General features: G+C 40.3%; 1 protein-coding gene across 3 annotated transcripts; it reads left to right on the top strand.

The window, feature by feature from the left end:
- The first annotated feature begins 1,219 nt into the window (after positions 1 to 1,219).
- On the top strand, positions 1,220 to 15,416 carry SMPDL3A (sphingomyelin phosphodiesterase, acid-like 3A). Of its 3 annotated transcripts, XM_010585838.1 has the most exons (10): positions 1,580 to 1,635; positions 2,401 to 2,506; positions 3,132 to 3,276; positions 6,257 to 6,353; positions 7,195 to 7,367; positions 8,547 to 8,727; positions 10,605 to 10,729; positions 11,899 to 12,206; positions 14,682 to 14,723; positions 15,406 to 15,416. In XM_010585838.1, exons 3-9 carry the CDS (start codon positions 3,199 to 3,201, stop codon positions 14,719 to 14,721), a joined length of 1,002 nt encoding a protein of 333 aa, XP_010584140.1. In that variant the 5' UTR covers positions 1,580 to 1,635; positions 2,401 to 2,506; positions 3,132 to 3,198; the 3' UTR covers positions 14,722 to 14,723; positions 15,406 to 15,416. The 3 variants fall into 3 exon arrangements, 2 of the variants coding, with proteins under 2 accessions (XP_010584141.1, XP_010584140.1); XM_010585839.1 differs by lacking the exon at positions 2,401 to 2,506 and having other exon boundaries at positions 1,220 to 1,635; XR_775523.1 differs by lacking the exons at positions 2,401 to 2,506; positions 15,406 to 15,416 and having other exon boundaries at positions 1,491 to 1,635; positions 11,899 to 12,288.
- Positions 15,417 to 17,843: the final 2,427 nt, after the last annotated feature.

Genomic DNA, 17,843 nt, shown 5'->3' with positions numbered 1-17,843 from the left:
GCCCGCGGGAGGCGGTCAGACGCTGAGGGGACGGGGACGGACCGGCCGCCCCTCCGTGCTGCCGGCGGGGGGGGGGGAGGCCCGGGCCGGTCGCTCCCCTCTTGCTCCTCCGTTCCCTCCCCTTCCCGTAGGCTGCTGCGGCGGTGTTCCCCGTCCCAGCTGGCTTCGGCTTCGTGTGACCTTCTAGATAAGGAAACGCGTGGCTGTTCAGGTCTGGGGGTGGTCTTAAATGGGGTTTAGATCGAGTTGGCCGGGGCGCTGCGGAGGGCGGCCGGTGAGGCGAGCCCTGCCCTGCCTTCGGCGCGGTGTCCTGGGGCACGGACCGAAAACATTAAACTTGGTTCCTGTGCTATCAGCAAACACACGCATGCTGCCCCAGGTATGGTAACGCAGGCAGGTGAGCGCTCCGAAATGGTTTCCGCAGGATTTTCGTTCCCTGCGACTGGGACGCGCCTCGGACCGAAGGCGCAGCGGCCTGCCGGAGTTTCTCTGTCTCCTGTTGGTAGGAGTCACGGTTTTGCAGGTTTTGGAGATCGCTGCTGCTCTTTGCTTCCTGAAATAAAACTCCACGGCGTCCGGGCGCGTGGTGCCTGCTCTGCCACGGAGGGAGCGTGTGACCTTGGGAAAAATCAATTTATATCTGTCCCGCTTTCACAACCGCTACCCCAGATACACGTGTGCCTTTCCCGAGGGCTTCGAAACCGACAGAAAGAAATTACTCTTATTTTACATGAAACTTGAAGCTGGTAGTCTAATACAAGCTTAATTCATCTTGTTCACCGTATTCCTATGCTTCTCAGCTCCTTTATCTGTGCAGCGCTAAATAGCAGTGGCTGAGAATGTGTCAGCCTGGAAAGTAGTGAGTTGGTGACACACCTCTCTCTGGTGGGAAGCCCGGTTTCTTTGCTACTGCGGCTGCTGGGGAGAAGAAGAGCTTTGAAATTTTTGCACGCATGCTGTTTCTTGCCTTTCTTTCTGGACTGTGATCTTTTACAGTAGCTTCCAGCCAGGGAAGGTCTGGGAAAATAATTAAAATGCAACTCCCTCTCTTTTCAGGTGGAGTGGAGAAGTCCTTCTATCGCCTCCTCTCCTCTCCAGTTTCCAGATTGCTATTAATGAAAGGGAACTGATTTTCCCATCCCTACCAAGCTTCGTTTTTTTTCTGCTGAACAGCTGAAACCTATGCCTCTGCTTCTGTGTTCAGTTTTTCTAAGCAGACTACGTGAAGGACTTTTGTCAGGAATACAGAACTCACCCACACTTATCAGGCGGGCTAGTCACCAATTTGTTAAATTTATTCTTCTTTCCAAAGCTTGAAAGAGGAATAGCAGTAGACAAACTGGAGCAAACTTGGCGTTACCCATGTATATCCAGTTCAAATGCAAATAATGCATTTTTTTTAATCTGTTTTCTGAAAACAGGGCAGTTCTGGCATGTATCTGACCTACATTTAGATCCGACTTACCACATTACCCCTGATCGCACCAAAGTTTGTTCTTCTTCCAAAGGAGCCAATGCCTCCAACCCAGGCCCTTTTGGAGACTTTTTGTGTGATTCTCCATATCAACTTATTTTGTCAGCATTTGCATTCATGAAAGATTCAAACCAGCAGGTTTCATTCATGATTTGGACGGGGTAAGTGTTCAAGTCACTCTGCAGTTAAAGCTTTTAACAGCTGGATCATCATATAGTGCAGTAATTCACAAGTTTATATTTGCACCAACAGATCTGAGTTTAGTATCTCACAAATGCTACTTCCAAATAGTCACTTTAGTTGTCCAGATGGCTAAGTGCAAGATGGAGAATGTAAGGCCTTAGGAACAGATTTTGGTCTCTGTAATAATTTCTGGATATTGTTGGACTGTTCATTGGGTCATTTACCACATGACTGTATTAGTACAAGTTAATAGAAATGGTGCGGCAACGCTGGGAAGTGGAAAAAGCAAAAAGAAAGGTCAGAGGAATAACTGACTAGAATGAATTATTATGGGAGGTACTGGATTTTGTAGGTCTTAAGGTCATTAAATCTAAAGTGCACCCCTTTTTAGAAGATACACTTTAACTGTATTTTATCTGGCTCTGTAAGACGTAACTAGAATCAAGCAATACTATAGCTTATGTTGTTTTTTTTTAAAGTGCTATAAAGTGACCATTCAGCTTCGGTGCCTGAGTTCTAGATCAGGGGCTAGCAGGGGGAGGATAACAGCGTCGTAGACGTTGTCTCTCTCCTCATTACTATCACTCATAGCTGCATGTGCTTCTAAACAAAGTGTGGTTTCACAGTCCCTGATTGCAGTATTTTGGATGCGTGCAGTCCCCTGTTGACTAAAACGTTTACCTCTTCTGTGCTGATCTTCCTTATTAGAAAATGGGCATAATAATATTCTGTCTCTCACACAGGTGTTATCTATGAGCCTTTGTGTGCCTTAGCAGTGGGAATGGAGAAAGAAGTGTGAAAGAGAGGCATATGAGTAGCTTGATAGTACCATGCCCTGTTACTTTCTAGGTATTCATGAAAGATAACATTAATTTACCCTTCTGCCATAGCAAAATTCTCCATTCTACCATCACATAATTTTTTATGGTATACGTTAATGGATAATTTATCAGAGAGATTAGTATCTTTGAGTGTTTGTGAGAACTAGTTTGTTTATCAATGATGGGGTATTTTTTACTGGAAAGATTATATATGTTATGTCACTTAATTTTGCTGGGGGAAGGCTGTTAGGAAATATGAATATGTAAAGACAAGTGATTAATTTATTTCACTTACTGTACTTCATTTTCAACAGGATGTTGTTAAAAGGGGAAAAGCAAACTTATAAGGTTGTGCAGATGACGGAGGATATATAACTCAAATTGCACAGTAGCTCAAATTGATGGAGTAGAATTAATTTAATTTCTAAGAAATCTTAGTTGTAAGAAGTGTGAATCATAGGATAAACATTAGCCTACTTGTTTGCTTTTTTTAAAAAAAAGCCTTTGCAGAGAGCCTTTCAGGCAATTCTTTGATTTTAATTAAAGAGTCTACAGTAGTATTACATACTAGACTGTAGATGTGTTTGCAGAATTTTTTGCCTTTCCTTATGTTGCTAATAAACCTTTGTTAATAAAGCCTTTTCCTTTTTCAGAGATAGTCCTCCTCATGTTCCTGTAAAAGAACTCTCCACAAAGTTGGTCATTAGCATCATTGGCAATATGAGTTCTACAATTCGTAATTTCTTTCCGGATCTTCAGGTTTTCCCGGCCTTGGGCAATCATGACTACTGGCCACAGGTAAAGCAAGTTAGAAATCTGTTTATGTATTGTACTGAGTGTGTTCCTAACCCCTCAGAAAGCAGGTGTAAAAAAAGCAGAGTTACATTTTTGTAACTATTATCCTGGAAACAGTATTCTACAATTCTCCAATTAGCATTTAAAATTATAAATGTTCCAATGGAGAACAGAAAGTACATCTCTCTCTGTGTTAAGTTACCCAAGCAAACTTTGATTCCAGGTAAAATCTGTACGTTGCCTGAGGTTGTGCAAATTTACTGCTAATCGTTCCTCATGGCTTAGAACCACCAGCTCTCATCATAGTTAATACACACTTACTTTTTTCTTGCTGTGTAAGTCATGCATGTGTGTACATAACTTAATCTGATAGAAATGACATCATTAGTGGATCTGTAAGCCCGTGGTAAGATTCAAGGCCTACCAAAAGGCCTACTGGAAATCTGTCTGCTGACATCACTGGATTTTTTTAATCAGACTAATGGCAGAATTTTTGTAAAGTTCCCATAGTTTTGCCACTATTATTAAAAATAGTCTTTTCTTTCTTTCCTTATTGGACACTTAGAAATATTTGCATTGATGATTTACGGGATGTGTGGGCCATTGCAGCTGAGGACGGTGCTTTTTTACTGTCAGTGTTCTGTGAATATTGTTCTTGGCATAGCTCAAAAGTAAACAGTTGCTTCATGTGTCCTTTAAAGCGTATTGCGGGTTGATCTGGCAGTACACAGGACTGAGAAGCAAATTCTGTCATTGGATCTGAGGGGATCGGAAGGGATGAGCCCATCAGCTAAAATATTTTGTTTGAAACACCTAATGGGAATTCAGTAACACCCCTTCACACCCCCAAAGACTTTTGTTCCAGGTTTCTGTGTTATTCATTAGGCCTATCAGGGTATATCTTGGTGTAGTAGGTGATTGTATTATAGTCCGTATCATCGCTGGAGTTAGTGATTCCCAAATCAGGGAGTAACAGAGGTGCTTAGAGAGGGGCAAGGGAAATGTGAGAGGCAAAATAAGAGCTAAACGTATCTTGGGAATGCAAGTGCACAAACCAAGCTGGGACTTCAGCCTCTTCTGTTCTTACTCTGGTAGTCACCAGCTTGTCACCAGAAACCACTGGTGGAGTGTTTTGATAAGTAACACCTTAACTGAATTCTCACTCAGTGTTTTGTTTTCATTTTGTTTCATTTTTTAAAAAACCTTAACAGAGAAGAGTTGTCATTCAGCAGTCTCTTTTGATATAGAAGAAAAAAACTGTATACAGTAACCGTGTAGACAAAGAATGTAGTGACTTTTCCAACAAATAGGAGTTTTGTTTGTGAAATTAAATCTGAAGATAGAAAAAAGATGGTCAGGAGGGGCAGACAGGCAGCAAATAGTATTTTGAAGCAGGCTGCTGATTGGAATAACTGTTGTAGTTCTCTCTGCACAAAACTATACAGGAGTGTTTCTGTGATACTTGCTTTGAAATGGCAAGCTTTGCTACTGCGCAGAACTGACATACCTTTCTGTTACTGTTTGAAAAAGACCATGGGATCAGAAATTCCCCACTATGGGGTCATTTCAGGTTGTTGGATTTTTATTTTTTTTTTTCTGTTGATGACATTTCTGTTTTTCATCTGGACATGCTTGGCAAATGTCCCATAGACTGGAAGTGATGTGGAGCATGCCACACACTGTAGGCTGTTCCAGAGCAAGAGTGAAAGCTGTGCGCTCACCATGCACTGAAGAATTTTATTGCTCTAAATTGTGTTCTGACCTGTCCGTCTTAACAATTTAACGGTCTTGGGTGATTTTTCTTGCAGAGCCTATTAAAAATACTACTCAGGTTAATCAAGCATTGGGGTACCTCTCAGATCGTATATCGTGACCTCAGTCTTTCTGCGTAGCCTTACTTGTTTCACATCCTTGCCCCTGCTTAAAACAAATTCCTGAACCGCTGTCTAATCCACAAGTTCACAGAGCACTGACTTGCCTGGGTCCAAACCACCTTCAGTCCATAACATGGCCTCTTATCTGAGATCAGGTTTTACTATGTCTGTTAGTGACTGTTAGCTCTGGCTGACCTGGTGTGGCTCAAAGCTTTCTTAATAACTGGTATCTGTGCACTGCAAGCAACAAATGTCTGAACAGACTTCTGATTGCACTACTCCTAGATGGAGACTTAGTGCCTAAGCCTCTAATAACATAGGTTTAGTTTCAAAGGTCTTAGAAAGGTCAAATTTTATGTTTAAGAAAACATGCACTGTAATACTGTTCCTATTTTTGGACCTCTGCTTTCTTCTTCTAGCACCAAGAATCCAAGCAGGTATTTTAGGAAAGGCAAGGACAGGCTGGGACCTTCCTTTCAGGGTTAGGTGAGAGCACGGCTCTTATCAGGCTGTGGCGCTTGGACAGTGCTTGGCGCAGACCAAAAGGTACTACAGTCCTAATTAGAGCTGGTGGGAGAAAACATTGGCAGAACTTTTCTTTTACATTTTAAAGGCGTTTAGAACTACAGGTTATCATGGAAATACTTGTGAGTTTCACCTGAATGCTTCTGAGGACCGTAGTGGAGTTTTGGGGAGCTGCTGTGAACCCCCAGTTGCTTGAAAAATTCACCTGCTACAAAAGAAGCTTATGTTCAAGCTTTTCCTCTAAGAGACTTTATTTTTAGACTTTGAATATTCAGTTTATGTATTTATTAGTTTTGCAGAATGTATGGTTTTCCACTCTGCTGTGCTCCTAAGGCTTGAAATATTTCTGGCATTAGTTTATCAATGCATTAACAAGGCCATGCAGTCCGTTCTAAGTTCAGGCATTTGCTCCTGATCAGCAATACTGAATGTTCAGAAGTTTTTGGTTTTTCCTTTCTTGAGTTCCTCCTCGTGATGACTGGATACACTTAGGTGTTATGTGGGAGGGCAGGTGGGATAATTTAGTGACTTTTTTGTCTGTGTCTCTGAATGCTAAGACTTAGGCAGGTTCTGCTCTCTCACAGGATCAGCTTCCTGTAACTACCAGTGAAGTTTACAATGCTGTAGCGGATTTCTGGAAACCTTGGCTAACTGATGAAGCAATCAGTACCTTCAGAAAAGGTAAAATGTGCCAGTAATGCATTGTAAAGCTAGGGCTTAGAGAACTGATGTTTCTATAGATTTGTCCTGTTTGTTTAGTGAAGTCTCATAGGATGAATCAGCACAATGGATTATCTGTAATGCTTCTCCTGGAAGAAGTTACTTGTCTTTTTGAATAGCAATGCTTATTTTCAGGGTACATTTATTCTTCTCTGGTGCAATAATTAGTGCTTCTTGTAACATGCACAGTATTATTGGCTTCGTACCAATGCATGTGAAATATCTTATTGCCTTCAAGACCTTATAATACTTTTTAGATAAAGGTGTACGATGCATGAGAAGATTTAAATTTGGTTGTAAAAAACTTGATGAAATGTTGTTTCTGTTTTGATACTATGTGTATTTCAGAGCATATTGAATAGGCATATATTTGTTCAAGTTATAATAGCACATAGTCTTGGTGATTATACTGTTAATTGCAGTTCTTCCTGGAGGAACCTATATGTTTGCAGAATTTCAAGAAATGTGGACTTTTTAACAATTACTGCACCTCTCAGTGTGGAAGAACTTCTTCTGTGTCAGTTGGGTAATTGCATCTGAAAACTGTCAAATAAACACAAAGGCAATTACAGGCAAGAATTCATAAAAAATTTAGTGTCAGCTTCTCCTGCTAAAATGTAGCTAAAGCCAGATTCTTAGGATATTCTCTTGTGATAAGGTGATGCATGGCTTGAATAAACATGCCGTATTCTATTTTATTAGAAAGAGTAAGGCTGGGTATTTTGTCAGTGCTGTACTTCCATTCTAAAGTTGCACTTTGAAGCCTTTCATTTTGCAGATGACGTTGCTCTTATTTTCACAGGTGGCTTCTACACACAGCTGTTTGAATCCAGCTCTCAACCGCTGAGGATAATCAGTCTGAACACAAATTTATATTACAGCCCCAACAGTGTAACTGTAAATATCACTGACCCAGCCAACCAGTTTGCCTGGCTGGAGGGAATACTAGAAGCCTCTTCACAAAAGGAGGAAAAGGTAGGGGCTGTGAACAGAACCCATCAGCATTATTTGTTCGAACTTTGAAAAGAACAGAAAAGAAGAAAGAAATAGAGACAATGAAAAGATAAACATGATTCTAGGAGAATATTAACAGTACCAAAAATACTGCAAGATAAAAATTTCATTTTTTTAAATAATTCTTCCTTAAATATGCACATTATACTACAACAATTAATAAAATAGTTGAATGCAGTTTCTCAAATTATACAGTAAAATACCTTTTCTTTCTTACTATGTAAAATACTCTAGAAGCCAGGATGAGAATACTTAATACTTTCACTTTTGTTTCTGACTCTCTTTACTCATAGCCTGTAATTTTAAAATGTGCACCCTTGGCCTGAGACGAAAGCTAGTGTATTTCATTTACATTTTAATGTAATTACAAGTATCAAAAATAGAAACTAAAAAGGAGTTTGTCAACCACAAAACTTATCCAAGCTGCAGCAATTGCTATGATTTGAGTGTTATAATAAATTGTCTTACAATACTCAGGTTTTGAAGTGAGGTTATAAATTGTTGGCTCGTGTTTGATTGATTGGTGCGGGGATTGGATCATCCTCTGACCAGAAGAAGTGTTTAATTTGAAACATGTTTACATTTTTCTATGGTGTTGTAATTTAAAAAATATTATATTACAGTCAGGAGAAAGGAGAGATTTCCCTTCCTCATAAAACCCTGCAGCATATTGGTTGGTGTGTGCAGTTGGAACCAAGTCTTGACCTCAGACAGAGAGGTTTTAACCAGCTCTTCCATGTTTCTGACTGTGCAGCCTCTGTAATATTCTAACATAAGTTTTTCTTGCTATCCTCTTGAGATGCCATATCATAAGTCTTGTCCTAGTAACTTATTTTTTAATTTGAAATAATTGATCAAATTTTCATTTGGCCTAAAATCACACATAGATTTATTGGAACTTTTTTCCCAAGAATATACTGAATTCACTAAAAAAAAAATTATTTATTTTTTCTGATTATGAATTTAAACATTCTTACTATTTGTATTTTGTATAACAAAACTGTTGGGATTTATAGCTTGCAGAATGCCATTTCTGAGATGGCATTATTACGAAATCATGGTAACCATGTCTAAGTTACAGCTAAGAGTCTAAGTTTCAAATTAAGGTGCTAATTGTGCTTTCTGTATCTAATTCCTTAGGTATATATAATAGGACATGTACCAATAGGATATTTGCCATATGCAAGGAATACTACAGCTATCAGGGAGTATTACAATGAGAGACTGGTAAAGATTTTTCGCAAATACAGTAGTGTTATTGCGGGGCAGTTTTTTGGACATACACATAGAGATAGTATCATGGTCCTCCTGGATGAAGAAGGTAATGATGCTTGTTGAATCCTTCATCTTTCTCTTCTTGATTAAAAGCAAATTAATACTTTCTTGCAGCCTTTGTTATAAATAATTGAAGAAGGAAATTGGGAAATACTGCTATTTATCTACAAGAGTACGTACTCCCAATTTTTTTTCCAGAGAGAACCTTGCAAGGCAGACTGTCTTTTTTTGTTGAAGTCAGAAGAGACTCCCCAAGCTTCCTGGTTTTGTTTTTTTTTTTTTTTAATGAATGGTTATGCCTAGACAAGGATTTCTAGTCTTTCCCCTCTGCTCTGTCAGTGACACGGGCAAATTATACTAGCCAGTTGCTATTGTGTAATGTGTCAAAGGGAATGTTCTCAGGCCAACTAGACATGCTCTGTGTTCTTGTGTTTCCTGCATCATTACTGTGCCTCTCTGCTGAGTTCCCTGCTGCTTCAAAGTTAATTAAGATAAGGGTAAGCAGGAGGCAGGGGAAAGTCTGTGCCTGTTGCATCTCTTAGATCAGCTAATTTCCCTTCAAGAAAAGCACCCATGTTTGAAAATTTTGTTTATTGCTCTGAAATCCCTTAGTTTTAAGCATGGGCATGGCCGTATAGAGAACTCTTAACATCTCTAACAGAAGATCTCTAACAAGTAACTGGTTATGTATTTGTGTCTGTACCATAGAACAGTGAGAGGACCATTGCTTTGGTTTATGTAAAATACCCAAATATTAATTGACTCTTCATCTGTGTTTTATATGAACTCATAAAAGCAATGCCCAAAATGCTGACTGGGGTAACAGTTATTCTAAATCATTTACCTTTTTACATGGCATTATCATGAAATTATTCTCCAGTAAAAAGGAATCCAGCCTTAGTGAAAGAACTGGCTTTTTATATTTTTTAAAATGGTATTCAGGGCAGTCTTATACCTACATATTTTTGTACCTTGTCCCATTTGTGCATGAAATCGTCACCTCTACTGCAGATTTCACTGAGGACAGACTGATCTCGGTGCCTTGTTGTTACAGTTTGCATGCGCAAGTAACTGCTTCCAAATTGTTTTAATAATTTTGCATCTTTTGACAAAATTTAAACAGTGAAATTGCATGTAGCTAAATACAGTTTGTGTTTATCGTACAGTTTTGGGCTGTCTTCTATTCATGCTGTTTTCATCTTGACAAAATTCCAGAGAATTCAAGATAAATGTAATATTGTAGCCAACATGAGTGTACTGAGATACAGAGCTTAGTTTTATCCTCTCCAGAAGAATCTACTGATGTCCAAGCTTTCAAAGCTTCTGCTCATATGTGGAGACTGACCTTGTGATTTCACTGCGGTGATGTTGTCAGAGAAAGGAATAGTTAGGGCTTCTTTTTTTGTTCCACAGAGAACCTCTCAATATACTTACCTGCATATTCTGTCTAATTAAAACCCGTGTACATCCTCATGTTTCAGTTGCTGTAAAGATTGGTGTTCACGTACCAGGTGCTAGGCTAGTCTAGATGAGTGAAGTCAGGCTCAGGTGGTCATACCCTGGCGTTTCTAATAACATCATAAATACATAAAGCAACGTGCAAAATATAGCATGAAGACAGCAACTAAAAGTTTTGAATATTTCTTCAGTAGAAATATGCAAATTTACATAGAGGCAAGACAATTTTGCACAGCTAGTTGAATTGGTGGGAAGCCTCTAGTATCAACAAACTTAACTGGTAACACACTGGAGTGTGTACTGTGGTATTTTACACAGATTTTGGTCTATCCAGTGGAAGTATAGAAGGAGTTCACAGTGATACAGCTAATCCAGGGAGAAAAAAGTGCTAATGTACCTAAGCCAGTCACTCTGGTTCTTGCTGTGTTGACGGAAACTGTTTCCTCACCTTTCCTCTTCCTGCAGAAAAGCCAGTAAATTCCTTGTTTGTGGCACCTGCTGTAACCCCAGTGAAGAGTGTATGGCAAATGGAGTCCAATAACCCTGGCGTCAGACTGTATCAATATGATCTTCTTGATTATAGCTTGCTGGTAAGTAAAGATTTTAAAGCATTTTTTAAGACTTTAAATAGCGTCATTAAAAATTACAGTGAGATGTCAGCCTTTGTAGTATTATGGCTATTGGTGGGACATTGGTGCTTACTCTTATTTTTCTTCCTGGGCAAAGGAAAGGAAATCTGAAAGAGAACTTGGTCAGTGTTTCGGTACGTGCAGGACTCCCCGGTACTCCCTGTTCTCCATGGAATGTTTTTATGATGTAGAATCAAAGACAGTCAGACATTTTCTGGGTGGAATCCTAAAACTATTTGCAGGAACCTCTGCAACAGTGAAAAAGGTTCACCTAAATCCCAGGCTTGTTTACATACAAATGTTGTTTGCTGGTTTTGGCCTGAGCTTAGTGATGCAGTCCATGAAAAGCTTCTAAAGGGTGTGGAAGAGCAGATGAAGAAAAGCTCTTTTAACCGTGTCATGTCTTTTGTAATCATGCATCTTGCTATACAGAGTTTATACTTTTTATAGGAAATTATAAATGAATTTAGAAGGAAAAAAGTAGAATACTTCTATCTCATGTGATTTTTGGAGATAAAATGAATCCTGTATAATTATTTTGGCTCTGAATGGCTCGGGTATTCTCTCTGTAATTCAGGGTAAAATCTTGACCTCGCTGAGTTCAGTGACAGTACATCCTGCAGCTTGACTGGGACTGCGGTTTCCGTCTGGAGACATATGCTAATACAGGCTGCTACTTTCTTGTGGCAGATTTCACTCCTGCATCTCCATCTCTCCTTTTCCCTTCAATTCTCCCTGGGCCATTCTTTTCTGTCCATTCTGCCCTTCAAGCAGTGCCTGCAGAAAAGAAACTTCCAGTTCTCACCCTTTTGCCCCACTCCCCTAAAGCAGACATGAGCATAGTGGAGTTTATTTTACAGTTTGGACAGGAAAGACCTCTAACACTGCCACTGCTGCCTTTTGTGACTCCTTTTTCTTCTCCTCCCCATCCCCCCACCATTACTGCACCACAAGTACCAGTTTGGGTGTAAGCCCAGCTCTTGGGGTGGGACGTGACCTTCTGTTCAGTTGTGAATAATGAGGAGCGACAGCTTCCTAATCAATGTATCACTCTAGAGGCTTAATGAAGCAGGGAAGAAAGTAATACAGCCGTGCCTATTTTTTCTTTCTTTTTTTTTTTTTAACTGTAGGATCTTTGGCAGTTTTACTTGGATCTCAGAGACGCCAACAAGAAAAATGAATCGAACTGGAAATTAGAATACATCCTGACTAAAGCTTACGGCATTGAAGACTTGAAGCCAGAAAGCCTGTATGAAATGGCCAAGCAGTTGTCTATGCCACACAGCACACTGTTTGAGCGGTATTACAGTAACTTCATTGTGAGTTATGACAAAACCATTGTCTGTGAAGAGGGGTGCAAGACCTGCCAAATATGTGCAATCCAATATTTGGATTACTCCTCATACACAGATTGTATCAATCGGGAAGCAGTGTGGAGGTGAAGTCTCCGTCCAATTTATGCTGCTCTTGACTTTAGCCTGTGATTTAAAGAACCTGTTCATCCTTTTGCTCAAGCACTGGTAGGCTGACAGGGAGCCTGTGGGATTTATCTGAACTTCAGGGAAGCAATAAATCTCCCTAGATCTTTCTTATTGTAAACATGTCTTCCTTCCACGTCTAAATAAAAGTTTATTGGCTATGTAATTGTAGCCAGATACTTGGCTGTTGTTTCAAGTGTCCTGTACCCTCTGTAACAAGTGTCCCAGTATGTGGGAATAGAAGTTACTCACTCAGTTCTTTGGAAATCCAAGTCTTTTTTTCTCAGGGTGTGTAAACATAGGCAATGCCATTTCAGGCATTGGATTTGTATGGGGGCAGGTTTCAACCATCTGCTGTCATAATTTGCAAACCGAAATCCACAAAACTCGCATTTGCTGAGACTGGAGTGCAGTTACATTGTTGATGTGATGCCAGTATTTGGTATCTCCCTGTGCCAAGTTTTCTTTTCCTTCTTAACCCCTTAAACCCACCTCTGTTTAGGGGCATATTCTAACGACAGCAGGAACATGACTTAATGGCACACAAACCTCCATCCTGTAAATACTTAAGGCATTTTTTTTCAGAATGTGTGTGTTTGCACAGCACAAAGTGCTTTTTTCTTATAATAGAGCTATGTACAGTGGTACTGCTGTCAGGCAGCCTCCTGGTATGAGATTTTGCAGCAGACCATAAGTCAGGTTTAAACTGATCAGCATCACTAATTAGATATAGTATATACGTTCTCGGTGCAGCACAGGTAAATATGCACTTGTCATGGTGTTTCTCAGCTTTCTTTTTTCATAGTGCAGTCTCATACTTAATGTGAAGATTATCACTTGTATGAATTTACAATTGTGCAGACCACTTCCTCTTGTTGTGGTTTAATGTGTTCACAAAATGCTAATATTAAGAAGGCTGTTTATCTTGTGTGTGTAACCAAGAAGGACCTTTACCCTTTCTTCTGTCACATCAAGAGCTACACTTCTGGAACCTTTGGTCAATATAATACCATACAGACCCTTCTCTAGATAATATTATTCTGGTGCAACTGGAGCTGTAGAAGTGCTTATGAGACAAATCCAATTGCTGTTAATTTTAATGAGATTAAAGCCTTTACTGTAGCTGTTGAGGAACTTTCTGGTTTTGTTTCCACCCAAGCTTGAAATATTTAGCAGAATATTTCCGGACAAATTTTCTAAGTCTAGTATTCACAACTGTAGACGCAGATACCTCAGATTGTCATGCATCAGTCATCCACAGAGGAAATGCTTGGTTAGTTAAATTTGCATTCAGAAACAAATCCTCCAGTGGCACTAATGTTTAGAAATGCCATTAATAATGCAGAGTAGGCAGGCCTGTATTTTAAATTCTGTTCTTGGAGAGGGTATGGTGGGCATGTAAACTCTTCAGAGCTATCTGCTCTGGCTGATCTCGAATGTATCTGGATATGTAAACAACCTGAATTAACGTGGGTTCTGTACAGACTGTGACACTGAGGAGGTACCAGAAAGTTTCAGCACTGAAAGCTGATGATTCCCTCTGTGTTGGATGTGTTTCTTGGTTGCATTTCTTATGGGCTGGTTTGTTGAAAGATGCCTATGTTACCAGTATCTGTTCTCCAAGGGCAAGCAAGCAAAGTTGTGGGCGGATAGCATAAGGGCAATTGGAGTTGATAGGATAGCTGAGCTTGCTCCCATTTCCCAGATGGGTTTTGTTCAGTTTGGTCTTGTGCTTTAACCAACTGTCTCTTTTCTCATACTGGTTTGTTTCTGTGAGTTCTGCGACTTCTGTTTAAGCTTAATACCTACAAGACACCCTGGAAACACTAAAAAAAATACCTAGTTGTATTCCTCCATTAAGGACTTGTTTATTGCTGAATCATGTGGCAGATTAGTAGCTACAGAACTCTAGGAAGAGTGGTCTGCTGCTGGTGGGTTGTTGGGCATCTTATTTCTTTTTTTTTTTTTTTGGATTTGTGTCAGTAGATGTTACTCAGTGAGCATGAACAAATAAATGACTACAAATGTCTAAATAGCAAGTTATGATCCAGATATACTTTTTAAAATCTGGACTTCAACTGAAGCCAAGAGTTGGATGGCATCGGCCAAGGAGGTTGTTTTTGTTTCAGCCAGAGGGATATATCCACCAGCATTGCATTTAGCCAGGGTATATCTTCCAAGATATATACGCTGTTATGCAGTCTAGCATTCTCTGCTTCCCCTGTATGTAACTATACTCATGCAAATGCAAACATAACTAACCAAGAAAGATCCAGGAGTATGTTTGACTGCATCATCTTGTAACTCAGATATAAACCAAGGAGAGAGCTTCTAGGGATGTTACACTGTAAAAACCGAGTTAAATCACATGAACAGCTTGGATGGCGCCTGCGTGTAAGGGGAAATAGGAGGTGACAATGATATTTTTGTTTCAGATTCCTACTTTGTTCCTCCATGGATCTGGGAATGTTCTAAAGGTAAGTTATACTTTCCCAACAGAAGCTTTTTTAATGACTCATAGGAAACACCAAAGAGGCATGACCTGATAGAATTTTCTGACTCCTGTAGACCAGATTCCTGTTTCACTTTTCACATGGTACTTTGTGGCCCCATCTTGAATGAAGGATTAGGAGGAATATTTGTAATTCCACATTTGACAGAAAGACAAATTACACCACCTAGTGGAGTAAAAAACTTCCAATTTTCCTACATTTTTCTACCATTAAACTTGAGGCGTATAAACAAGGAGAGTAATTCCTCAAATTTTCTAGGATTTAACTTCTAGTTTTTGAAGGTAAGTAGTTTTTGAAGGAAGTACTGCTACTTCTTTGTAGCAGTACTGCCACGTAGCACGCTTTCTCTGTGTATTAAATGGTTGCTGGCTCCTAGAGGCCGTCACTTGATGGATCCTGAACCCTGCGGTAGGTGCAGGTCTCGGCCCACATCCAGGGAAGAACTGGAGCCTATGGAAGGGATCCTCAGAGTCCAGCTCAGGTAGCCAGCGGAACAGGGATGCAACGGAAACCAAAGATCTATCGCTAAGCTGGCTGGTGTCTCCCTCCAATTAGTTTCCATGCTTTAATTCTCTCCTGGAGTTAACTGTCTGAGCTTATGTCTACATTAACAGGTACTGCAGCCTAATAGGAGCGCCTTTTTTAGCAGGAGAGTTGGTGCGGAGGAGCTGATGTGACCGCTGCGCGTTTCGTTAGCAGTTGGAGGTCGTTAGATGTACCCTTGAAGCGCAGCTGCCAACGGCGGCGTATCTGAAAGAGCACGCTGCAACGTGAATAAAAGCACAGTAAGCGGGGATGGTCAGTGAACGCTGTTCAAAGGTGTTCTCTGGAGCCAAACTGAAGTGAAGGTGCCCCCAGAGGCCAACCTGAATTGCTTTCCATTTGGGCGCTCGGTAGTGTCTGCATGTGATCTCATCTTTTCTATTGTTTTTCACTTGCCAGCCTGAAGAAATTGAAATGACTGGAGGAGATGGGCAGTGAGAGAACATGCTGTTGGACTAATTGAAGTGATGAACTTAAGTTGTCTAAAGGCAGAAATAGGTAACTAACTACACGTAGTCCCTTGTGGCCCATTTCCTGCATGAACAAATGATGAGCACATAGCGTCTTCGAGGATAAGTATCTAGTTTAACACTGTCAAGTAAGATCCCTCTGTGGAAATGGCAATCTCAAGAAGGTGAGTTGTCACATCGGTCTAAAAATAAAACCTCTTGGAAGTCTCTCTCATGCCCAGCCAAGAGGAACTATGACAAAGTCAATCAAGAAAGGGACTGTAACTGTCTAAGCAAGATTAGTTGCTTTCCCTCCTTATTTTCCAAAAGCTGTAGGCTAGCTTTTATTTGCTTACCACTATAGCTTTCAACAGGAAAATACTGCTTTAGATGATTCACTTGTCATCTGTCAGCCCCAGCTTTCTTGTTCTGCTTGAGGAACATCCTACCTAGCAATTCTACTAGTTTTGTTATTTGCTGGTTTGCAAAGAAGCCTGGTGTAAAATTAATGTTGTTTTCATACTGGGTGTGAAATTCAACTGTAGAAATTCAAAGAAATCGCATAGAGAAAAAACCAAAAATGTTAAGCGTCGTATGTATGCTTAGTAAGTTTCTGATAGTTGTGGGAATGGCAAAGGCACTGTACTGAATGAGCATTGCCAGTGTGCTATTGAACACCGTACGCTGATTCAGGTGTCAGGAGAATGGTCACAAATAGGATGGAATACGCAGTAGGTGGATGACTGAAATCGTAACCAAGGAGTCACTTAAAACCAAAAATGTTGAAAGCAAAACCACTGGAAATGTGGCAAACCCCAGCCCCAAGCACTTAGTGAGGCTGTGGAAAGAGCACTGATGTACTTATAGATGTGGCCAAATTACAGCTTTTCAAGTGCAGTTTATGTTGCCTTCAGTGATAGAGATATATTGAAAGACTGTCTGGAAAATTCCTTCTGTTACCTGCATTTCTATTGAGCTGTGATCTGAATCTACCTGTCAAATGTATTTCAGCTAATTACTGAAATGTTCCTCCATCATATCTTCCAGCTTGCACTGGGTAAGAAAATTGGACACTTTGTTCTCGTACCCTATAAACTCTTTGTTGGATTTTAAACAGCCACTCAGACATCAGGAATAATTAAGCTGGAGAAGTTTCAGATGTGGTGCTGGGCAAGAAGAGTTTTTCCCATCCTGAAAATCGTCCTGAGATCTCAATATTTCCCACTGGAATAAAACCAAGACCTTGTTGAGTTTTTAGGCAGGGCGATATGCAAAGTGGGGATTTGCACCTGCGCCTGCCACCTTCCCCCTCAAGCACTTGCCGTGCATCTGTCATGGTGTTGGTTATGCTTTCTCCTTCTACCCTGCAACTGAACAACTTCCTAAATTAAAATTTTCATTGGAACTCTTACATTTATATAAAAAATTCTGATATTGACACAGCATTTTCCACTGAAAACTGTTAAGCGATTCTCAGGAACTTCTCCCACATGCTAGGAAGTTTGACACCTTGCCTGTCCAACGCAGTGCATGCCAATGGATACGCTGCAGCAACTTTTTTTGTCCTATATAATCTATGATATTTGACAGTTTGTGTGGGCCAGATGATCAGCTGGTAAAAACTGACTTTGGAGCACTGAAATTAGTGAAGCGATGAATTAATTAATAAAGTAACAAATAATCGTACTTGCGATTCAGGAATGGGTTTTCAAAAATACCTAAATAATATTTCTGTGTGACGTGATGCAGTCCCACCTGGCACTGAACGAGCAGTCTCAGGTAGCAGTAGCAGCGTAGCTGTATCAGCGGAGTGCTTTTCCTGGAGTAATTCCCCCTGTAGCCCGGCGTGATGTGATAACACAGCCATCCTGCTTCCCCTTCCAAGCTACCCTGGATGTTTGCCTGTATAGCGTTGATTTATGGCACGTAAATACATACCGACAGACTTAAGCGTACAAACCCAAATGATTTGGGCTCCCAGGTCTTCTGGTTTGATGTCTGTTGACTACAGATGGACAACCCTTACACAGTGTTTCTAGGGAGGTAGGGCACTCTGCATCTTGCAGATGTTGGATTTTACAAGACAATTTAG

The sequence above is a fragment of the Haliaeetus leucocephalus genome, unplaced genomic scaffold, assembly GCF_000737465.1.
Source record: "Haliaeetus leucocephalus isolate CR32 unplaced genomic scaffold, Haliaeetus_leucocephalus-4.0 Scaffold130, whole genome shotgun sequence".
NCBI lineage: Eukaryota > Metazoa > Chordata > Aves > Accipitriformes > Accipitridae > Haliaeetus > Haliaeetus leucocephalus.
The sequence above is the reverse complement of the archived record's forward strand: the minus strand, read 5'-3'. Positions and strand labels throughout refer to the sequence as shown.